Raw genomic sequence first — 25,583 nt, 5'->3', positions numbered from 1 at the left:
AATGATTATACCAGCTTACAGGAGTTCTCAGCAGGTGCTTTTTATTCATTGATAAAGAGCTAAGGCTCGTTTTTGATAGATAATATATATTTATTAAATGTATTAATGTGTGTTTTATAATGTACCTTTATCCTCCCCTGGCTGACTGTTGCATACTTTAAAAAAATTGTTAAAGAAATTTCAAGACAATCAATGTGTACCATAAACGACTGTATATAAACATTACAAATTTAAAAGATTGTAAAGCATGGGCAAATAGGTTTTATTTTCAAAATGCTGTTCTTAACACAAAAAATAAAGGCTTTACTATTTACTTAAGACGTGTGGTAGCTTGTCAAAACAACCCAATACAACTACTTGGCTTTCAGATCTGCCTGGAGGCTAAGTCCATGGCATTTTGAATGGGAGAATCCTGGTTAACAGCAAACTGCAGAACAATTGAGGGTAATAAGTCAGTTTACCCATAAAATGAGGAATTTTTATAATGCTTTGGGGCCTAGACAACAAAAATTCTTTATCTTTATTGTTGTCAGGGGTTTAAGTGTCTTATCTTGATGCAGTCAAAGTTAAGGGTCAGTCTCCTTGGGAAATGATCACAGGCAATAATGACTTTTTTATGAAAAGAGTACTCACCAGATAAACTTAAAACCCACTGCAGAGGTTTGGGACTTTAGTTTAAATACGGATCTTTGCACAGGTGGCCAAAACTGGGAAACTGGTAACTAGAGAAAACTTCAACATCTCTTGGAATCAGAGTTCATTGTACATTTTAGCAGTGGTTGGTGTAGAAGAATACTCCTGAAGCACTGACGAAATATACGGATGAAAGAATAAAACTGGGGGATAATGCAGAAAGTTAAAACTAGTACTTTCTTATGATAAACTATTTGCACTAAAACATGTTTGCAACGAAAAGATTCTTATCCGAATGCACCAAATCTAGTTGTTCAAGAAGGCACAATAGAGGAAGCATAACTTGAACATTTTCCTCAAGTGGGGTAATTGGAGCAAAGAGGGGAAAAGATATCGACAGCTGTTAAGGTTGTGGAGTCTTAGCTGTAGCCTCTTCTCCATCCTCCATTTTGCATTTTACTGCAAAGAAATGAAAGAGAAAGTCAGGGTCAATCTACAAGCCTAGACAGACTTGGCATCTGGAAACTGCAGACTTGGATACACAGAAGTCAGTTGCTTCGAAACCCACTGAGCGGCTGCGATGGTTCTGGTCCCGTGGATCTACAGGGGAAGAACACAGGGCCTTTGTCCTCCACCGGCAGCACCTGGAGTTTCAAGGCCACTTCACGTAACGTTCACGGCCATTCTGAGTTCAGTTCAGAAGAAGGTCAAAAGTATGCTTTGCAGGTCGGGGGCACTGAAGGAAGGAAGTTTTACTAAAGATGATGACAGATTCGAGGCTCTTGACTCAACCAAATCTGTCACCACTCACCCTGTTCCCCCCACACCCAAAATTAAAAACTCAGGACAGCACTGGGGTCAGTTCGAGGCCAGAAGAGAATCTTTTCTAGTCTTTTATGGTCCAGACAAGAATGTGATCCGGGTGATTTCCTGAGTCGGCCAAACAGGAAAGTTAGCTGAACGCAGAGCACTGCACTATTTGAAAGGGAAATTGTCCCAATAGATAAAAGCCCCTTCCCCCAATATATGGAAACCCAGTCCCCTGGTGGGTGGGAGATCCATTTGGAAAGACCCTCTCTTTTTAATAAATCTTCGCTTCTAGTGTCCAAGTTAATGCCTGAAGGGTTATTCAGAGCAAGGCTGCAGGCTCTGGTCATGCTTGAAGAGCAGTGTTCGAGTAGAAAGGGTGTTGGGGGTTGGTACTGTGTAGAGCAGAGGTTTCAGTCGAGCCTGACCTCCCAGTGGCTGAGGGCACACGCTGGCCATGGACCCCATCACACGCAGCGCAGTGGACTAAACAGGCTAGCCCAGCAGTCTTCAGGCTGGCGCTACACAAAGACTTCCCAAGGGTTCTTGGTCATGGTTTATTCAAAGACAGTTTCCAAATCTTGGCTTCCTTGCGTGGACTTGCAGTTGCTCGTTTCCCTTTCCTACCTCTCCCCATCCTGGCACTACCCAGGGTGTAAAAAATCCCCAGGTGCCAAACAAGGACGCAATTTGAAATGTTGGCATCCCCAGAGTCTCCTTTACTTTCTATACTTAATAACTATCAAATTTTAGAATGTATTTAGTTGGCTTTGTGAACTAGTATTAATAACTCAAACCAGAAAAATATTTTCAATACCAGGAACCTACGGTCACAGGAAAATTAATTTTTTTCAATGTGTACTATTTTTGTTCCATATGTATGGAAGCTGTACAGGTAACCACAGTGAAGACCCTGTATGCCCCTAGGCCTACTGACGATGACAACGCATGAGCAAGGAAGATCCACACCTGGGAGGTGCTCTCCCAGTATCCCGCTGGCCCATGATGGCATCTAGGATACGAATGTTTAGCAACAGGCTGGGGTGGCGGAGTTCTGACTTGTAGCACTTGCCAGTTTCCATGTCTGATTTCAAGCTACCAGCCTGATGACATAATACAGGGGTAGAAAGGGGCGCACACAACCAGAAGGAGCAGCTCAGCACACGGCTGTTCCAGATCCCCGCGGGCAGGTGTGCAGGGAAACCCAGGCGTGGGATGGTTTTCCACGTGTGGTTGGGGGACCAGCAATGTTTGCATCACTGGGAACCTATTAGAAATGCACATCCAGGCCCCCGCCCCAGACCTATAGAATCAAAAATTGGGGGTGGAGCCCAGCCATCAGTATTCCTAACAAGCCCCCCCGGTGATTCTGATGGACACTAGATAAAGTTGAGACCCACTGACCACTGTTTTTTTATGCTGGCTGCGTTTAAGAATTACCTGGGTAGCTTCTGAAACCTGCTGGTACCTGGATCTCGCCCCAGACATTCTGATGTAATTGGTCTGGGGCCCGGGCATCAGTTCTTATTCAAAGCTGTGTGTTGCTAAGATTCAGGGTCAAGAATCCTTCTTGCTAAGGGTCAAGAAACCCAAACCGTGGTTGGAGTCCCTTAAGGAAACATGAATGCAAAGACCCTCAGAGCAGTTCATAGGAGTCTCAAAGTCTCAAAACTTAAGCCATTTGAACGACATTCTCTCTGGCCTACAACTGGCAGACAGACACTTAAGGCTACTGGTAGCATGGAAGGAAAGAGGAATTGGCTGATGGGAGGAGCTCCCAAGCCTTGGGTTTTCTTTAGTTCCTCAACCCTGCTGGAAGGAAGAATTCACCTGCATGCCTTTCCTTTGTCCCAGTATTTTAACCAATCCTGTCATGCCTTGAGACCCTCCTCCCCACCCCTACATTTTGACCTTGCCTAGGAAAAAGCCCCTCTCTCTTTCAGATCATTATACAAAAATCTTGAAGGAGGAGAGTAGAAAGGGATGCTGGGAACACTCCTTCAAGTTGGAGAGTCTAGACACTAACTAGAGTTGACGGACTGGAAGTAAAGGTGTGAAGCCTCATGATGGAATCACCTGGAACTCTGAACACTCCTGGTGGCCAGCCCCACCCTAGCCAATCAAGTCAGAATCTCTTGGGGACTTGGGGAGATGGGGACTGCCCACTGGTGCAAACACACTGGAAAACTGGCAATATTAAGTGAAACTAAGCATGTACATTCCCCACAATGCAGCGATTCCAGTACTGTATCCAGCCCCTGGAGAAGCCCTTGCACACGTTACTGGCAGACATCAATGAGGATGTTCATGATGGCAGAAAACTGGAAACAGCCCAAAACTCCATCAGCAGCTGACCGCATAAATAAACTGTGGTTTACTGGAACAGCGAGTATACAGCACTGGACCTGAACGAACCACAGCTACCCGTGTCGGCTTACCTTAGCTTACAGTACTGAAGGAAAAGATGCAAGGCACAGAATAATACATACAGTGTGATTCTATGTATAGCAAATCTAAACGTTGAGGGTTGCATATAAAGGTGAAGAGAATCTAAATAAAAGCAAGAGAACGATTATCACAAAAGTTAGGGTAAGTGGCTTCATGGTGGAGGGGGGAGCCTTAAAAGTGTTCACAGTGTACAACTTCCTTAACTGGTATGGTGGTTACCTGAGTGTTTGCTTTATAGCTCTATGTGTTTTATGGTCACTATTATATGTATATTTCATCTCCTCCCAAGAAAAGGTAAGAAGAAATAAAGATGGTTGTCTGTAACTTGAAACTACAAAGTCAACTAATTAAGGAACGGGAAAGAGCAATTTAACTCTTTTGGGGGGGGGGATGGGATTTAAGTGAGCTAATTCTCATCTGTCACATCAGGAAATCAGGAGATAGTGTCTAAACTTTTCCCTAACCCTAACCTTAACCACCCAGAGAAACAGCTCAGAGCTCAAAGTGACTGCCATAGAAGAGGGTGACAGATGATGCTCATTCATCCTCCTGTTTTATCCTCTATACCCGTAACCATGGCAACCATGTACAGGGATTACTTTGCTAAAAATTAAGAAGCAGCTAACGTCTCTCCTTAGTGGTTTTCCTCCTCCGGGTCTTGGCGGAACCTTGCACAGGCAGGTTATTCAGTAGAAGGAGGGAGCAAGGGAAGAGGCAGTGGAGGGGAGCAGGCAGTGAGATGAAAGACCCCAGTTTCCACCTTAGTTTAGAGACATCACTGTGGTTGGCTTCCAGCACCAACAGACGGCTGCCTCCATGGCCCTGTGCTGCCCTTGTACCCCTTGGCAGACTGGTGCGGAGCCAGTTACGGAAGGCCTTGAGAGAGCAGAAGATCCCAGAGTGATGCGCCAGGCCTCCAGCTTCAGTTAAAGGCAGCGTGACAAGAGAGGTCTTGCATACTAGTGAGACCCGCTTACGCTCTCCTCCTCTCCACTGCCCCCCGCGCGCTCCTGTGTCACTCAGTGACAGAGCTGAGAACCCCAGACATGGCTAGAGAAGCTGCCTAAGACATAGGGAGGAAATTCAGGGACCACAGGGTCATCCAGCTACTCACTCAGTGTTGCCCAGATGTGGCCTCGGCACAAAGGACCAGCTGGGGCAAAAATACAGATTCCTGGGCCCCGCCTCAAACCTTGATAATCAGAATCTCGATGAGTGAGTGGGAATCAGCACCCACCACCTCTGCGCTTTGAGTGATCCTTCTGTGTGACAAGTTTGGGAAAGAGCGCTGTATCACTCAGCTATCACTCAGTGCCTGTTTCCTGAGGGCCCACGTCTGAGAGGGGCCCTGCCTCCTGAGGGCCTGGGAGGGGCAAGACCCGCGAAGTGCTCAGCACTGAGTCTGATCCAGAGAAGCACACACTATATATTAGCTACTGCTGTTTTCAGGGCACAGTCTTTGACCTCAAGAAGCTCACAGAGGGGGAGGCAGGAAAACTAACAGGGAATTAGAGATGCTTACACACCAAAGAGAGAAGGTGCTTCAGTAAATGTGCATCCATCACACAGATGGGTCCTGGGATTACAAAGAGAAGACTGGTTCACACTCTCAAGTCACCTATATATATATATATATATATATATATATATATATATATATATAGCTTAAAATATTTTTTTTATCCAATTAGCACCCAGCTTTTAGGATTCCGGGTAAATAATAAGACAACACTTCTATGGTACTTATTGGGCCCTTTGCGCATATGAAGTGGCAGTGAGGTACGTGCTGTTATTTGCCCCGATGACCGTACAGATGAGGAGACTGAGGCACGCAGGTTACGTAAGGAGCCTGGGGTCACACTGTGGGCTGTCTGGCTCCTGCATTCATGCCCGTAACCTCCACAGGGTCGTGGTCTCTCTCCCCAGGGAGATGAAGATTTCTGTAATGAAGACGCAACAAAAGGTGCTGCTCCCACATCTCTTCCCACATAGACAGTTTAGGAAAAACCAAAATGCCCAGCACCTGTGGAATGAGTAGATACCTGATAGTTTATAAACTTGATAAAATAGGATGAAACCATTCAAAATGTGCTTTTGCAAAGCTTGAAGGAACAAGGAGACATGCCAAGGGCAAAATACAGTGGAATTTGAAAAATTCCTATAAATTTTGATGATGCAAATTTTAAATTGCTCCATTCCAAAAGTTAACAATGTCTCCAAGGGGGACACTGTGGCTTCCGTCTGGTGGTGCTGAAAGCCAACAAAGCTGATGGCTCCAAAGGTAAAGTGGAAGCTAGGTTCTTTCACTCAGTCATCTCTGCCCTTGTTTTCCCTCTTGCTTTTCTGAAAAAAAAAATTTATTTTTCTTGAAAACAAGCGATTCCTATTTTATGTTTAGTCCTGAGTGAGATGTTCATAGTACACCCTTTAAATGTGACTGCCCTGTAAAAAAAAAATTACATTCATAACTAAGTGGTGGCCCAGCATTTCAACTCTTAAAAAAACTAAATATAGAGAAAACGATTGAAAAGAAATGGGTGAATTTTTGTTTTCCCAAATGTCTACCGTCCACGTGCATCGCTATACTATTGCGGAAAACTTTCTAAAAGAACTAACAACATATACCAGACAGAAGATAAACAGACTGTCAGGGCATCAACATGTACACGGTGTTACTGCGGTCAGGCAGACCGCAGAGGTGGGGAGAGGCAGGGAGGAGGAGAGGTCGGGAGCTGGGGAGTCCCAGGGGGGCTGGCCCCCCAGTATCAGCAGACCCACTGTTGGGAGACCCCAGGGAGAGATCCACCCAAGGGTGACGCTGCCCTAGTAGAGGTGATCACTGAAAAAATATTAATGAAACGTATGCTAGGAATAGTTTCTGATTGGGGAATTGGTAGAAAAGTAATGTTTCCCCCTCAGTTTGCTTGCTCACAGAAGGGTAGACTCTGGTGTCAAGCAGACCCAGGGTTCAAATCCTGGCTCTGCCATCTGATGGCTGGGCGACCCCAGCCCCAACCCCATTTCATCGTTTGAACTAAGTAAAATAATCTTGACCTCACAGAGTCCTCATGAGATTAGGGAGATAATGTACCGAATGTGCCCAGTGCAGGGACTGATACGTTGTAGGTATTCAACAAATGTGACTTCTTTTCCTCTGAGTGGCCTGTAGAAATACAAGCTGAAATGCTGCTAAAGAGTTCACTTAGCATCTTTTAAAACTCATAACATGTCACTCATCATCTGAAAGTTAGTTAGTTATCTTGCAAGCTCAGCTATCAAAGATGGCCAAGGATTTGAAAGTAAGCAGAAGAAGCCAGTGTAGATGTTTTGGAATGTGTGCCCCAAACTCTGGTGTTTTAGTTGCAGGAGTGTCTCTGAGACCTCTCTCAGAGCTTGTGTGCCCATCCTTAAAGCATCATTTGGGCAAGCTGAGCTACCAGATTTCCTCAGAGCATAACTGAGTTTAGAAATGAATTTGTGTCCCGATGGCAGATAAGCACATAAAAAGGTGTGCATCAAAGAAACTAAAGCCACAGTGAGACAGACACTACACACCCACCAGGATGATTACAATGAAAAAGGCTCATCACACTAAGTGTTGGTGAGGATGCAGGACAACTTAATGCTCAGGCATCGCTAGTGGGGATGGGAAACAGTGCCAACACTTTAGCAAAAGATTTAGCAGGATCTTGCCAAATTAAGTATTATGTATGTACTCTCAGGCCCATCAGTTCCACTCCTGGCTAATCCTCAACTGAAATGAGTACTTACATCCACCAAAAAACATATACAAGAATGTTCATAAAAACTGGATACAACCCAAGTGTCCATCAATAAGAGATATACACATTGTGATACTATTCACAGGAAAGAATACTACACATCAGTGAAAAAGAGGAAACTACTGCTGCCCTCAACATTTTGGTTGACTCTCCCAGATGTAATAGCCAGCAAAAGAAGCCAGGCACAGAGTCCATACTCTTTCCATTTATGTGAAGTTTGAGAATAAGCAAAACTATTCTATGGTGATAGAATTCCAAATAGAGTTTGCCTTGGGGTTGGCTGCTGCCTGGGTGGGAGCACGAGGGAACCCCTGGAGGTGGAGCCCATTCATCATCCTGATCCGGGAGCTGGTTACGTGGTGTGTGCATACAGACAAGTTCACTGTGCTGTACACTTAGGACTAGGGCACCCTGCTGTCTGTGAGTTTGACCTCAACAAAAAATTAAATTAAATTAAATTAAATAAATAAAATAAAACAAAATAAAATAGGAAAATGGGGAGGAAGAGAACAGGCATCAAAATCTGAGGACGTTTTCATTCAGATCCAGGGCAGAGTCTAAGGTGCCTCGACAGTCCCTGAGGGCTCCACACCTGAAACAGATTAGTAACAGTATCACACTATTAAGTGGAAAATTTGCATTTACTGAATGCTAGACATTATGTTCAGGGCTTTACACAAATGTATCATCTCGGTTAATCACCCCAGCCACTCTGGGAGGTAGATGCTATCATTATTTCCATTTACCAACGAGAAAATTAAGGCTCAGAGACACTAAGCAACTTGCCCAAGGTCACAGAGCTAAATAAATGGCCCTGCCAGAACTCTAAGCCTGGTCTGTCTGAGTCCAAAATCCATGGTCTTAACCATCATGTCATACTAATGCGGAGTATGAATTGGGGTCCCTGATCACCACCTAGAATAATCCAACAAAGCTTAAAGTCAGGCTGTATTACTTTCTAATTAGGAGGTAGGGGAGTGTACAATATATATTACCAAGGTTTTTTTTTTTCTATTTTTACTGGACTGAATTTTTAAAATAAGATTATTTTTCAATTATAAAAGCTGTTCATAGTCATTATAGAAAATCTGAAGAATATAGAAAAAAATATGAAAAAAAACCTTCACGTCCCCAGTGGAAGAATATGTCATGGAAGATTTTCTTTCTAAAAAGAAAGAAATGTTGACGTGTAGAGGGTAATGTCAATAGTCTGGAATGTTTACCCCCCTTTCTTAACTGTGCCAGATGTTGGGTTGTGTTATTTTGAGGAAAGTTGAGCCAGCTTGGAAGCCACAAGGCACTGGGGCAGATCTGACAGTCTTGAATGTACAGTAATTACTGCTGTTGACTTCTAAACAATGTAAACTCAGGGCGAAGTCTCCTGGAAGGCAGCATTTTAAATGGAAACATTTGGTGCCGGAAGTGACAACAATAGTTATATTAAAACAGAATCTCAACATCAAGTTTTGACCCTGGAAAGGATCTTGATTCCTGGAAAGGGAGACATTTAATAAAAGCCATGTTTTTCACAGATGAGGGAAACTGAGGCTCCAACAGGGGAAGAAATGGGGCCATTGGAGCACAGCTTAGTTGCTCAGGGCACACCTTCTGGAGCCAGGCGACTTGGCTTTTACCATCATTTACCAACTGGGTGACCTGAGCAAGTCTCTTAACCTCTTTGAAGCCTCAGCTCCCTCACCCATAAAATGGGGACAGTAAGACCTTCCTCTCAGTAGAGTGCGAGGGTGAAATGAGATGGTACCCATTGCCTGGCTCATGGTAGATGCTCAATAAAATTATTTCTTAATTATATAGGCAATGCAGTGGCTGTAGAAAAGCTGGAAAATATGCTTTTTTCAAACAAATATTTAAACAAATTTTCTTTAAATCATGTAAGTGAGCTTTATGTCCTACTCATATGTGTTTATACATCTATTAGTATTTTCTTTTTACATCTGAATTTACAAGGGTAGCTCCATTTCGCAGTTAGCATCAAGACTGGAGATTTAGCACAGCAGTTTAAATAGCCACCACCTAGTAGGCTGTCCTTCGAAATTCTGCGTCTTCAAAAGCCTAGGGAGTCAGGGGTGTGAATGAACACAGAAGAACCCTGTCAGCCGTGTCTTATGACTTTTTTATTTATCTCTGCATTCTCAGCTGCCGCTGCCAAGACTGAACCTTTAGAAATATCCCAGGCATTTTGAATGAACTCGGGTTATAAACAGTTCTCATCCAGTTCAGACTGGCAGAAGCCCTGCATATTGAATGCTGCCTTTAAGTGAAATGGAAACAGATCCTCCAGTTTATTTTTATATAGCTCCTCTGTGAGTGTAACAAGCTAATAACTAATTGAGAAACTATTTCAATCTGTAACTAGGGACTGGCGCAGTATTCACTCATTATCTTGGTAGTTGGTCCAGAACCCGAGGCAGACAGGGCTCCAGTCAAGAAACCCTGATGACTAAGCCAACTTTATCAAACCTTAAAAGAAGGAAATGGGAAGTAACATTCCAAGAGTTTCAACTACAGAGTTCTTTCTAATAGGAAGCCGACTGGTGTACTGAAAAGAAAATTTGAATTTTTCAAGCCCTGATGTTGGTGAGAAACTTACTGACCCCCAAACAAAACTACTTTTTAGAAAGGATCACTCATATCATCTAGTCATTTTTACCCTCTAAATGTCTCCTAAACCCATCCACTTCTGTCCAGTTCCACTGCTACCAGGTCATCAGATCCATCTCCCACCTGCAGCCATGCTCATCTTTCTATAAAGCCCATCTGATGATGCCACTGCCCTGCTAAAGCCCTTTAAAGGCTCCCTGCTGCCCTCAGGATCAAGCCCAAAGTCCCCCGAGGCCACTGCTCCCTCCCAGCTCCCCGGTGCCTCGCACCCTGCTCTCATCGCTCAGGCCTTCTTTCAGTCCCCCTTCCAGGCTCAGGGTCTTTGCCTCCATCCTTCCCTCATCCAAAAGCCCTCCCTGCCATTCACATCTAGTTAATTTCTAGGGGAACCTATTCAAACCCACTGCTTAAGTCTTTCGAGGCATCCTGAACTTCTTCGGAGCACTCGTCACAGTCTGTAATCATGGATTCACGTGATTATTGGAATAGTGTCTGGCTTCCCCACTAGGCTTGAGTTTCGAGTAGAACAACGTGTTGGCTTATGTTCTCCATTGAACCTCCAGCATGTGGCAGGTCCAGTCCTGCGCCCAGAGCAGGCGCTCGATCAATCTTGGCTGAACCAATGAATGAAACCCTACTCTAGCTTCCTTTGGGAGCCCCCAGGCCTTTCTCTCTCAGACTCCAGACTGTCAAAAGGACATACATCGGGCTTCCCTGGTGGCGCGGTGGTTGAGAGTCTGCCTGCCAATGCAGGGGACACAGGTTCGAGCCCCGGTCTGGGAGGATCCCATATGCCGCGGAGTGGCTGGGCCCATAAGCCACAATTACTGAGCCTGCGCTCCGCAACAAGAGAGGCCGCGGTGGTGAGAGGCCTGCGCACCGCGATGAGGAGTGGCCCCCGCTTGCCGCAACTGGGGAAAGCCCTCGCACAGAAACGAAGACCCAACACACCCATAAATAATAAATAAATAAATTTAAAAAAAAAAAAAAGGACACACATCTTTTCCAGCAATATAAAGGATTCTCCAGGTCAGCGGGGATGCCCAGACTTTAGTATCGGAGAGGCAAGTATTTGCATCCAGTCTCTAGCACTTACTACCAGCATGCCCTTGGCCTAGTCACTAACCCTCTCAGAGCTTGTTCCCTCACCTGTAAAAATGGGTTCCTTGTGGATCTTATTGCACAGGGTAATCTTGATATTTAAATACATTAACTGAGATCACATACACAAATCCACCAGAAGAGTGCCTGGCACACAGCAGATGCAACAGGTGCTTAATAAATGGCAGTCCTCGTCAGGGTTCAAACCGCTGTTTGCCTGGTTTCCTAGGCAAAATATAACAAACTATAACTTGGGGTCTGCCGCCTTCCCTCTTGCCTTCCTTTGCCAGCACCTATTGTGTTTGTTGACTCAAGACCGAAAATGATGAACGTGCCAGACAGAGCCATGCTCTCTTGGAGCTAATCTATGTTTGAATTGAAAGATAAGTGTTTTCAATATGCAAACAATATCTTCAAGAGTTACATGAATTGGGTTAAACCCTCTCACAGCCATTGCTGGGAAACAATCCTAAGACACTGATCTTAGATACATACAAATATTTAGGAATATGGACATTTATTTGGTGCATGATATCAAAACACTTCTCTTTGGCTGATGCGAGAAAACGTTTAATGTCTACTCATTCTGATTGCAATTCCCAGGCTGATAGGAAAGACATGAATGTCACCTCACCATTTCCTCACAGGTAGGCCGCTCCATTTCCGCTGCCTGTTGCAACAATAACAACAACACTGATGAAAATACTAATAATCATTATAAGTACTATTTATTGAGTTCTTACAATATGTCAGGTGGTGTACAAGGTCATATATCCCTATGTTGTCTTTAATCTTCAAAACGACTCTCTGAAGGTATTATTATCTCCAATTTTCAGATGAGAACACAGGCTCTGAAAGGTAAGTGACTTTTCTAAGATGCACATGTGGGATTTGACACCTCATTTGCCTGTCCCTAGTCTACTGCTCTTCAGGAAATCATCTCAAAGTTTGAATTAAAAGATTAACGTTTTCAATATGTAAAAATATCTTCAATAGCTGCACAAATGAAATTAAATTCTCTTAGGAATGAAGGCAGCCACGGCAGCAATATTTATAACGGTGAAACTTAGAAAGAAGTGTCCAATGAGAAAAAAATTATGTAGCTAATCATGTAAAATAAGTTTATAATATAGGGAGATATGTTTACCATGTAAAGCTAGGTGAAAAAAGCAAGGGTACATGAAAATAACTGCTATGAAGTATGATCTCACTGATGTAAACTTAAAGATAGAGATCCATTTTCAAAAAGATTGACATGAAAGATGACAACTGGAAGTTCAAGGGACCCAGAATAGCCAAAACAGTCTTGAAAAAAGAGAACAAAGTTGGAGGACTCACACTTTCCCATTTAAAAACTTATTAAAAGCGACAGTAATTGAGACTGGGTGGTACTGGCATAAGGATAAATATATAAATCAGTGTAATAGACCTGAAAATCCAGAAGTGAACACTTACACTTATTTATTAAATTTATTTATTTATTTATTACATTTATGGTCAACTGATTTTCACCAAGGGTGCTAAGACCATTCAATGGGGGAAAGAATAGTCTCTTCAACCTATGCTGCGGGACAACTGGATATCCACATGCAAAAGAATAAAGGTGGACCCTTACCTTACACCACATACAAAGAGTAACTCAGAATGGGTCAAAGACCTAAATAAAATCCCTAACACCATAAAGCTCTTGGGAAAAAGTGAGTGGAAAAAAGTGGTTTAGACATGGTCCATGGTCCAACAGATTAGAAAATGGTTTCTTAAATATGACACCAAAAGCACAAGCAACAAATGAAAAAATAAAGTGGACATCATCAAAATTTAAAACTTTCATGCTTCAAAATACACCACTTTCAAGAAAGTGAACAGACAACCCATGCAACTGCAAATCATATCTCTGATTAGAGACTTGTGTCTAAAATACATTTTAAGAAATCCTTACTACTCAATAAAAGACAGACAATCCAATTTAAAAAGGCAGAGGATCTGAACAGACATTTCTCCAAAGAAGCTATACAAACGGCCAATAAGCACCTAATAAGATACTCAACATCATTAGGCATTAGAGAAACATAAATCAAACCACACTGAGATACCACTTAACATCCACAAGGATGGCTATAGTCCAACAGACAGATAATAAGTGCTGGTGAGGATATGTAAGAATTGGAACCCTCATCCACTGCTGGTGGGAATGTAAAATGGCGCAACCGCTCTGAAAACAATCTGGCAGTTCCTCAACCAACTGAACCTAGAGTTACCATATGACCCAGGAATTCTACTCCTTACTATATACCCAAGAGAAATGAAAACACGTGTCCACACAAAATATTGTACATGAATGTTCATAGCGGCATTATTCATAATAGCCAAAATGTGAAAACAACTCAAATGTCCATCAACTGATGAAGAGATGCACAGATGTGATACATCCATACAATGGAATATTATCTGGTCATGAGTTGTATCCCCCTCAAATCCATATGTTGAAGCCTTAAACCCGCACATGTGACTGTACTGGAGATAGGGCCTTTAAGGAGGTGATTAAAGTTAAATGAGGTCATAAGAGTAGAGCCCTGATCTGATAGAACGGGTACCCTTATAAGAAGAGGAGGAGATACAAGAACTCTCCCTCCACTATGTGGGGACACAGCTAGAAGGCAGCTTCTGCAAACCAGGAGGAGAGCTCTCACCAGACCCAACCATGCTGGCACCTTGATCTTGGAAATCCAGACTCCAGAACTGTGGGGAAAAAAATGTCTGTTGTTTAAGTCACCCAGTCTATGGTATTTTGTTATGGCAGCCGAGTAATACAAGTCATAAAAAGAAATGATGTACTAATATGTGCTACAACATGGATGAAGCTTGAAAACACTATGCAAAGTGAAGATGCCAGTCACAAAGGCAAATCTATAGAGATTGAAAGTCCATTAGTGGTTGTCTGGGGCTGGGAAGAATGGGAGTCTTGCGGGCTTATAGCTAACGGGAGTAGGGTTTCCTCTGGGGGTGATGAAGATGTGCTAAAATTGACTGTAGTAATGGTGGCAAATTCTGGGACCATACTAAATGTCACTGAATTGTATGATACATGAATTATATCTAAATAAAGTTATTTTTAAAAAAGAAAGAGGACCTTTTGATAGCAGTTATCTCTGGATGGCGAGACTTAGAATTATCTACTTTTTCGTTCAATTTTCCACAAAGGGTAAGTATTACTTTTCTAATCAGTTAAGAAGAAAGTTATTTTTAAAAATTCTGTTAAAACAAGTGCCAGCAGTATTCTCCTTTTCTACAAAGCTGATAAAGCTCACACCTCTGCAAGAGTCGAATACACACTAATGACAACTCCTCCAGGCCGGGCTTCTCAGTGTTTAATGCTCTCTCATGTACATTATCTCATGTGAGATTCACATTCTCTTTGTGCTGTAAACAAGGCAAATACCTATTTTCTTCCTGAATGTATTTATATCCTGCTTCCTCTCTAAAAGGATTTCAGATAATTTACAAAAAAATATATAGCTAATAAAAATAGAAAAAAGAAAACCAAGTCTGAGAGAAATGGAGAATTTAGATATGCTAACCAAGAAGAGTCAGTAAGTTGCTATAAATGAGGTTTAAATTGAACTGAGCTTCCTGGCAGACTAGGCAAAAAGGTAAAGTTAGGGAAGAAGCAAACCATTTCCCCAAGGGGAGCTACATTTTTCCTGGCACCGTTTGCTGGAAACATTTCTCATATGGGGATTTATTTTTGTAAAAAGATCTAATGGACCATGATCCAGGAATTCTACTCCTAGGTGTACACTCAAGAGATACTCTTAGATATCTACTAGGAATGCTCATAGCAGTTTTATTCATAATAACTAAAAACTGTAAACAACTCAAATATCCATCAAGAGTAGAGTGATAAACAACTGTAGTATATTCGCACAATGGAATACTACACCACCAGTGAAAAAGAACAAATTACTGATACAACCAAGATGGCTGAATCACACAAAATGTGGAGTGAGGAAGCCAGATATAAAAGATTTTTATTTAAATGATGATCAAAAAACAGGTAAAACTAGTCGAGGATGATAGAAACCAAAACAGTGATTACCTGGGGGGCAGGGGGGGTGAGAGGTTAGGAAGATGAGGTGGGTGGGGTGGATTGACTGGGATGGGGCATGGCGGAGCCTTCAGGAATAATGGAAATGTTCCATATCTTGACCTAAAGCTGGCTGGTACATGGGGAAGATGTCTATTCAGATCCTCTGTCCATTTTTAAATGTTTGGGGGTTTTTTTGATGTTGAGTTGTATGAGTTCTTTGTATACTTTGGATATTAACCCCTTATCAGATACATCATTTGCAAATATCTTCTCCAATTCAGTAGGTGGCCTTTTCGTTTTGCTGATAGTTTCCTTCTCTGTGCAAAAACTTTTTAGTTTGATGTGGTCCCATCTGTTTATTTTTGCTTTTATTTCCCTTGCCTGAAGAGACATATCCAAAAAAATCACTAAGACTGATGTCAAAGAACGTACTGCCTGTGTTTTCTTCTAGGAGTTTTATGGTTCCAGGTCTCACATTTAAAAGAATAAAACTGGACTACTTTCTCACACCATATACAAAAGTAAATTCAAAATGGATTAAAGACTTAAATGTAAGAAGTGAGATTATTTCATTTTTAAAAATGCATGTGGCGATCCACTAATTGTTTTCACCATCCACAGTGGGAAAAACACGATTCAAAAACTGTATTATTTACAATAGTCATTGATCATTATTGAACCCCTACTGTCTGTGAGTATTGGACTAAATGTGTTACATGCACTGTCTCATATGGGTTTCTTTAGGATCCAGTGATGGGAATACTTTTATAATTTCTATCGTACAGATGAAGAAACGGAAGGTCAGAGAGGTTAAGTAACTTTCTCAAGGTCACACAGCCAGTGAGAATTTATAGGTGAGCATTAGCTCAAGTCTTTTTAACTCAAATAACCTTGCCTCTCAGTTGAGCTTTTAGGAGGGTGTTAATTTCATTTTACAGTTAGAAGATGGAAGATCAGGAAGGTTAAGTGCTTTGCTCAAAGATACACAGCTAGGAAGCTTCCAATCAGGGTTTGAATATAAATCTTGGGACTCCAGGCCCAGTACTCTTGCTGCCGCTATTAGCTGCTCACTTGGACAGCTTCAAAGGTCACTCTGAAACCTCTTAAATGACAAGTCTTCAGATGCCACGAAAAGCAAGTGAGGGCAACTCCAAGTCACATGGTGAAAGCGGAACACATACAACAGACTCAGTCTCCTCTACCTCCCTCCTGCTCATGGGAGAAAATAAAGCACTTTTTAAAAAGTCTTTCTATACACCAAAGTATTATCAGTGACAGCATGGTGGGTACCCTTTTTTGATCTCTTGATACTTTTCTGTATTTTGCAGAATGAGAATGTATTACTTTGATAAAGGGACAGTTTTTAAGTTATTCTAAAAGGAATCAGTCTGTCCTTCTTAACATCTAGCCTCCATAGCTCTATACTTTTAAAATTTTCCATGTCCTGGACTAATGAGAGTCAAATCTGAAAATTGGCAAGAGACTTTAGCTGCTCAGATCCTAAATTTAGATCCTCAGGGTGAATACCATGCGTCAACAGGGTTGGACTGGCACTTATAGAGAGAAGGCGGGACAATTAGATGGGTGGGACCATTGCCCTTTAAACCAGGCTAACAGGCGTAAGGGAACATGTGCTTCATGCTCTCAGCAATTTAATCAGAGGTTGGGTCCTGATGGACTTCGCATGAAACAAAACACCAACAAATTTCTCCGGAGCTTAACTCCATAAATAACATCTGTGCATTGCGGCATCAGAGGTGGGGAAGAGGAAGGACTCCCAAGCTGCCCAGTCTGCTACTTCCTTGCTGGGTGGCCCTGGGTATATTGTTCAACCTCTCTGTGCCTCAGTTTCTTCATCTATAAAATGGAGACCATACAGTACCTACTTCAAAGGGCTGCTGAGAAGACTGAGTTCCTACTAAAGATGTGCTTGGAACATTGCTTGCTTCATAGTAAGCACACAGGAGTGTGAACAGTCCTTTTTATTATTTTAGAAAAGATGGATAATATATCTCCTTTTATTTATTTGCTTGCTTGGTTGCTTGGAAACAGTTCTGTTTACCTTAGATTGACTTTGTCCATAGGGTGTTTACCAAGCTGGATGATTTGGGAAGGGTATTGTGTAACACAGATTCAGTCATTTAATCAACAAAATCTTTCTTGAACATCTACCACATACATGCTGGGCACTGTGCTAGGAGTTGGGATAGAGCGGTGAACGACACAGAAAGGAAAAAACATCCAAGCTGCCACAGGAAGCTTCCATATTCTAGTGCAGTCACACAAACAATAAACGAAATAAATCATTAAAATCCTGGGCAATTCAAAAGAATTAAAAACTTAAACAATTATTAATCGGTGACTAAATACAATTAAATACATCACATAGTCAAAGACAATTTGTTAAGGAACTAACATAATAATTACAACATAACAGATCCTCTACATGTAGCCCCCGGAACAAACACAGGACACGGGGCACCCAGCCATCCTGGAGCTGGCATTGTCCCAGATCCTTTATTGCAGCCAGGGTTGAAGGGCAATCACACATTTCTTTATTTCTCCAAAGCTGCAAAGAAGAGTTGGCACTGACACCAAGTTCTTAATCTGTGCCCATGCAGGTTGTAATAAAATTTTGGAAGCAGTCAGTTCTTTTTGAATCACCCTGTAGATAACATGTTAGCTGGGGACAAGCAGGGCAGAGGGATGGGGGTCGGGGGGTCAGGGAGGGCACACTGAGAAGATGACATTAAGCAGAGCCTGATGGAGGTAAGGGAGCAATCCATGAGGTAATTTGGGGTCTGTGCCTTCACTGTTTTTCCTCCTAATTTTTTTTATTGTGGTAAAATACACATAACATAAAATTTACCATCTTAACCATTTTAAAGTGCACAATTCAGTGGTATTAAGTACATTCATATTGTGCAACCATCAGCACCATCCATCTCTGGAACTCTTTTCATCTTGCAAAACAGAAACTCTGCACCCATTAAACAAGAACTCCCCATTCTCCCCTCCTCCCAGCCCGTGGCAACCACCATCCTACTTTCTGTGTCTATGAATATTACTATTCTAAGTATCTCATTTAAGTGGAATCATACAGTATTTGCCTTTTTGTGACTGGCTTATTTCACTTAGCATAATGTCCTCAAGGTTCATCCACATTATGGCATGTGTCAGAACTTCCTTCTTAAGGCTGAATAATATTCTATTGTATGGACATACCACATATTTCTTATCTATTCATCCATTGATGGACACCTGGGTTACGTCTACCTTTTGGCTACCGTGAATAATGCTACCATTAACATATGTATACAAATATCTCATTGAGTCTCTGCTCTCTTTCTTGTATTTACCCCAAAATGGAACTGCTGGATCATATGGTAATTCCAATTAAAAATTTATTAAGGAACCGCTTTATCTGCATCATTTTACATTCCCACTAACAATGCATAATGGGTCCAATTTTTCCACATCCTCATCAATACTTGTTATTTTCTATTTTTTGATAGTATCCATCTTTATGGATGTGAGGGAGTCTGTGCCTTCATTTGTATTTTATGTAACAGATTTATGAAAATATAATTCACATACCATACAATTCACTCATTTAAAGTACGCAATTCAATGGTTTTTAGTATATTCACAGACAGGTGCAACCATCACCACGATCAATTTTACAACATCTTCATTATCGCCCAAAGAATCCCCATACCTTTTAGCTATCACCACCATTCCCTCAGCCTCCTGGCCCTAGGCAAGCACTAATCTACTTTCTATCTCTATAGACTTTCCTATTCGGGACATTTCACATAAATGGAATCATATAATATGTGGTCTTTTGTGTCTGTCTTCTTGCACTTAGCAAGCTTTCAAGTTTTTCAGTTTTCAAGGTTCGTCCACGTTCGAACATGTATCAGTCCTTCATTGCTTTTTATGGTGTGGCCTTCGTTTCTGCATTGAACTTCTGTTGCACTTTTGAGAGCATGGATTGCAGACCTCTCCCACAGCCTACCCATTCATGGACTGGTGGAAAGGAACGGTGTGAGAACAGCAAGGCAGTATGATGTTGTGGAAAGTTGTAAATGTCCTCAGCTCTGCTCTTTAGCAGCTGTTGACCAAAACCAAGTGACTTAACCTCTGAGACAGTTTCCTCCCCTGAAAGACAGGGGTGATAATAGTTCATGCTCATTCCATTTGTTGTGAAGATTAAAAATATAATAATATATTTAAGGTACGTGGTAGGCACTCATGAGACAGTTTCCTCCCCTGAGACAGTTTCCTCCCCTGAAAGATAGGGGTGATAATAGTTTATGCTCATTCCATTTTTGTGAAGATTAAAAATATAATAATATATTTAAGGTACGTGGTAGGCACTCAAGAGGCTTTCATAAGGACCGTGGATCTTTGCAGACACCCAGGTGTGGCAGCTAAGGATAGAGGTAATGCTGTTCTGCAGGCTGGACACCATGGCAGGGGAGATTTCCCATCACCCTTCCTCTGTAAGCTCCATTTTCATCCAGAAAGTCACCCCTGGGTGTGACAGACCCAGGTGTGGTGATGGGAAAGCCCTCAATCTAGAAAATATGCTTCCCACTCCTCAAATATATGACCAAAGAGAAACTGCCTTTAAACATCCCTACTCGTCCCCCACAAATTCTCCTAAAGTGCCAAATACCCAGGCTACCCTTCCCTCTTCTCCCCTCCCCAGTTACTCTCTGGCTCTCACTATCTAACCCCACTCTCTCCAGCAAAGCGCAGAATGTTCCCCATCTATTGTTTTTGCCTTCGATCTTGAGACCAAACTCCCAAATCCAACAACCACCACCAAGACAAGAGCAATAGTTTTCCAAGGTTTGGATTTGCCCAACAATAGGCCTCTTTGCCCAGGAGGCAGGAGATTCTACAGCAAACACCTATCAGATTTCCTGTTTTATAGATTTCCTGGCTCACTTCTTCCACTTTTCAAAGAAGAGAGCAAGGCCCATCTAGCTGGTAAATTGCAGAGTTGGGCCAGGAACTCAGATCCCCTGAATTTTAATCCAGATGATATTGCATTAGTGAGAAGAACCCTTGCAAAGGAAGATTTTGAATCCAAAGCTATTACTGGAGTCTTGCAGCTAATCCATAGTATCAGGATTTTGCTGATGTGGTTACAACAAATCCACTCCTAAGAATAAACAAATGTAGTCACTTTCTCTGGCCTCTGGCCTGACACATCCTTGTAAATTTCCCCCAGGGGATTCTAATCTGCAGCCAGGAGTGAGAACCACTGCTGCAGGTAAATCACCTGGCATACATTTTGTTTTTTTGTTTTTTTTTTTAATTTATTTATTTGTTTATTTATTTTTGGCTGTGTTGGGTCTTCGTTTCTGTGCGAGGGCTTTCTCCAGTTGCGGCAAGCGGGGGCCACTCTTCATCACGGTGCGCGGGCCTCTCACTATCGCGGCCTCTCTTGTTGCGGAGCACAGGCTCCAGACGCGCAGGCTCAGTAGTTGTGGCTCACGGGCCTAGTTGCTCCACGGCATGTGGGATCTTCCCAGACCAGGGCTCGAACCCATGTCCCCTGCATTGGCAGGCAGACTCTCAACCACTGCGCCACCAGGGAAACCTTACATTTTGTTTTTGTTTTTGTTTTTCTTGACAGTTTAAAAAATATTACTAAAATCAGCCACCGGTTATTGATCATTCACTTTGTGCCAGGGATCTATTTAATAGGATACTTGATATTTAATATTATTTAATCCTCACAGGAGCCCTCTGGGATGGGCCCTAACTGTCCCCACATAACAGAGGAGAAAATGCCTTCAGAAGGATGAGTGCCTTGCCCTGACCACTGATGGTAGGAGGCAGGACTCGGTTCATTCAGGCCCCAGAGCCCATATTCTTTTTTTTTTAATTTTATTTTTTATTTATTTTATTTATTTTTGGCTGCATTGGGTCTTCGTTGCTGCGCGTGGGCTTTCTCTAGTCGCTGCGAGCGGGGGCTACTCTTCCTTAGGGTGCGCGGGCTTGTCATTGCGGTGGCTTCTCTTGTTGGGGAGCACAGGCTCTAGGCGCGCAGGCTCAGTAGTTGTGGCGCACGGGCTTAGTTGCTCCGCGGCATGTGGGATCTTCCCGGACCAGGGATCGAACCCGTGTCCCCTGCATTGGCAGGCAGATTCTTAACCACTGAGCCACCAGCGAAGCCCCCCATATTCTTAATAACAATGTATATTAGCCATATGTTGAGCATTTACATTACTAATAATAGTTACCATTTAGTGATCACTTTGTTTTTTTCAGCCAGACACTATTCCGGTTCATTTAATCCTTACAAAAACCCTATGGGGTGGTTACTAACATTAGTGTTTCCATCTTATTGCCATGCAAACTGAGTCACAGAGAGATTAAGCAACCACCACAAGGTTATACAGCTGATAAATGGGAAACTTAATCCAATCTGGTGCCTTGAGCCTTCCAGGCATCTGTGGATTTATCTAAATCCTACAAAAGCGTTCTGCGTCTATATAATGGCAAAGAAGAATGCTGAACAGTCAGATGATGGAATGAAACTAATGGTTGGAAGCATCCATTTACATAATCTTAAATTGGGGATTTGAACTTTGGGGGCAGACCATTTCATACAGGAAATCGTTTTTTATTTTACTTTTCATTTCGGTAGAATAGTAGGGGATCTTCGAGCATTTCAACAGAAGGCACATCCTAGTTGTGCACTTTTGCAACTTTTAAATGGAAAGATATGTATGGGACTTCCCTGGTGGCGCAGTGGTTAAGAATCCACCTGCCAATGCAGGGAACACGGGTTCGAGCCCTGGTCTGGGAAGATCCCACGTGCCGCGGAGCAACTAAGCCCGTGCGCCACAACTACTGAGCCTGCGCTCTAGAGCCCGCGTGCCACAACTACTGAAGCCCGCGCGCCTAGAGCCTGTGCTCTGCAAGGAGAAGCCACCACAATGAGAAGCCCACGCACGGCAACGAAGAGTAGCCCCAGCTCACTACAACTAGAGAAAGTCCACACACAGCAACAAAGGCCCAGTGCAGCCAAAAATAAATAAATTAAAAAAAAAAAAAAAAAAAAAAAAAGATATGTATGAAAGTTGATGTCATCCTAACATCCCCACCCACTGGTGAGTCTTAAAAATAGAACTGATGAAAGTAATATCAAGGCATGAAGTCACTAGATTTCTTTTAATCAAATTTTTATTTCTTCTGCAGGTTAAAATGGAGAAGGAACTAAAGTTTGGGGAGATATGAGAGAAAAAGTTAAAATGAAAGTGACACCTTACATTTCCAGATAGTATATTTCTTCTTAAAGAGCCATGATAATATCAAAGCAATGACCTCATTTAGAATTATTCCTGAGGCATAATCATTCTCATTTTACAAGTAGGGAAAATGAAGCACAAAGATTACATCACCCATCAAAAGTTCCAAAGTGACTTGGTGGCATTAATTATAAATTGGTGCAATGTTTTTGGATGACAGTATGGTGATCACTTTCTAAACTTAATATATTTATATCCTTTGACCCAGCAATTCCACTTCTAGGAATTTATCCTATAGGAATACTTTTATAAGTAAGCAAGAATATACCTACAGAATGTCTATGGACGCATTATTCGTAATACAAGCCAAATATCCATTCACTGGGATTTGTTTTTAAAAAGTATGATACAGATCTATCATTTTTATGGAACCACAAAAAATAATGAGATAGATCTCTGTATACGTGGCATGAAGAGATGTCAGTGATATATTGCCAAGTGAAGAGAAAAGCAAGTTACAGTATACTATATATAATATGGTTCATGTTTATAAATATGTGTGTGTGTATATATACTTATGTATTAATAGGCAGATGAAGAAACTCTATGAGCTGACATACTAAACAGTGGTTGTCTCTGGAAAATGTTACTGAAAATTTGCCCTTTTTGGTTATAGGATAGATTACGTTTGTTAGTCACAAAGGGTCACACTTAATGCCAGAACCCACCTCCTGAGCCGTAGGCTAGAGTGTTCTCTGCACCTGGGCGCCCTCTTTTGGGGCCAAGCCCTTCGCTGCTCCTCATCTGTAGATGGGCAGGGAGTTTGGAAGGAGGGAGAGAAAAACATCCTCACCCTTATCCACTCGCCCCTGGCTTCCTGCTCTGATGGAAATGTCTCCCAGAAACATGGTTATAGATCCTGCAGCCTTCGGATTGAGGACTCAGCCTCTCCTACCCTCACACCTCCCTTATTCCAGTGGCCTGTGGTCATTTCGGCTAGTGTGCAGGGTAGGAGGCACGGCCAGACGCTGCCCACTGTCCAGCCTGGGGCTCCTGGTACCCGGATGGGAAGCTTTGCAGGGGGTCAACGAGCCTTATTGGACCCACAGCTTAAGGTAACTGGACACCATGGCAGGAGATGACCAGAGGTTCCCTGGCATCAGGCAGACCTGGGTTCAAAGCCCTGGTCTCTGGCCTTCCTGGCTGTGTGACCTGTGTGAGTCAAGTAACCTCCCAGCTCCAGTTTCCTCATCTGTACAATGGAGAGAATATCTCCTCTCTGGGAGAGCAGGTATGAGGGTTACATGGAAACACAGGGCCTGGCACGCGGTACATGCTCGCTAACTCACGGCTACTCCTGAGCTCCAGACAGGCTTCTCTGCTCTACGAGCTAAGTTCCAGGGGCATCCTAAGGTCACAAGCAGGTGGTATGGCCAAGATAAGGTGCTTATTTTAAGAATATCCTTAAAACCCAATCCTAATAGGTAAGATTTGTCATTACAATCTAAACTTAAAATACTAGATTTAAAATCAAGGAAAGAAATTTCTCTGGTTTCTCTCCCACCCCCACCCCAGGCTTTTATCTTTTCCCTCCAGAAGCAAATGCCCTTCTAAGAAACTCATTAAGGGAAAGGAAGATTGATGTTCACTACGTTATAGTGTCTTCTTTACGAGAGAAAAATCAGCTCCAGGAATGAGTGCTTCCAAGAAACTTTTTGAAATTTGAAGGCAATAAACAATGTAATGATCCTATTTCCTTCATTGCTATGGTTTCTAGGAAGCTCAGAGCCACATTTCTATTTATTGTAGGAACATTTTTGAGGTTATTATTCACATTGCACAATGTATTAGGGAAGTGCCCAGTATTTCCTGAACAACCGGACTGTCTTTTTTCTTATGGACACTATGAATTATGCAACAGGCCTTATCTCCCTCTTTACTTTGTCCCTAAGAAATCTCTAGCAAGTATAGGCCTTGGGGTAAGTATTTTGCTTACTGCATTCAATGGCTTTATTTTTTCTCTACTCTTAATTTTTCCTTAATCCAATTACCACATTTACCTAAAAATGTTATATTATATGTGTATCTGTAAGCAACTACAAACTACTCTTGGACTGAGGTAGGGAACAAACAGGTGAGCAAACAAAAGTAAACAATATATTTCCTTTAACAGGTCAGCCTCCCCCACCCTTTTCTTTAAAATATCAAGAAGTGATAAAGTCATTCAAAGAGTATTTACACAAATATACAATATACACACACACATTTGAAAACTGCAATCTGATGTTCTATATATATATATATGTATGTATATATATGTAATCTGATGTAGCATATATAATAAATGTAATCTGATGTTACGGGAACAGTTTCTATGTTTTCTTTCTCCTTACTCATACTAGATTTCCAAATAAAATATGAATATTCAGTTACAAAGCACATTTGAAAACAATTACCAATTATATGAAGCTAAAAATATGCTATTAATCAAGAAGGGATTTTTGACCACATCTCAAAAATGACTTTGGCATCTTCTTTTGGATTATATTAGCTGTAATTCTTGTCACACATGTTTTTAAAAATAATTCCTGCAACTGTCCCAATGGATAGAGACTTTAGGATAACTTCACACTGTTCCTGTCCTAGAGGAAAATCCTGTTCAGGACGGCCTCTGACTCAGTGTAACATGACACAGGCTATAAATGACCATGGTTCTACCCTGACAGCTGACGCTCCTCTCCCTCAGACCTCCTGTCTGCACCAAGGTTGCTCCAAGGAATGAACTTGGCAAAATTCATTCATACTATAAATACCAGAGCACAATATGGATAA

General features: G+C 42.1%; 1 protein-coding gene across 6 annotated transcripts in view; it reads right to left on the bottom strand.

Moving 5' to 3' along the window:
• Positions 1 to 238: 238 nt before the first annotated feature.
• Positions 239 to 25,583, bottom strand: part of IQCK (IQ motif containing K) — a 129,238-nt gene continuing 103,893 nt past the window's right edge. Inside the window, exon 9 of one of the 6 annotated variants that reach the window (XM_068525187.1) lies at positions 239 to 1,092. In XM_068525187.1, the coding sequence (XP_068381288.1) occupies positions 1,037 to 1,092 (56 nt within the window). In that variant the 3' untranslated portion in view covers positions 239 to 1,036. Of the gene's footprint in view, positions 1,093 to 7,032; positions 8,263 to 17,633; positions 17,750 to 19,090; positions 19,642 to 25,583 lie in introns of those variants that run through there. The other 5 variants (XM_068525188.1, XM_068525185.1, XM_068525189.1 and 2 more) reach the window with 5 other exon arrangements.

The sequence above is a fragment of the Eschrichtius robustus genome, chromosome 16, assembly GCF_028021215.1.
Source record: "Eschrichtius robustus isolate mEscRob2 chromosome 16, mEscRob2.pri, whole genome shotgun sequence".
NCBI lineage: Eukaryota > Metazoa > Chordata > Mammalia > Artiodactyla > Eschrichtiidae > Eschrichtius > Eschrichtius robustus.
Note: the sequence above shows the minus strand (reverse complement) of the source record. Positions and strands in the feature narration are given on the sequence as shown.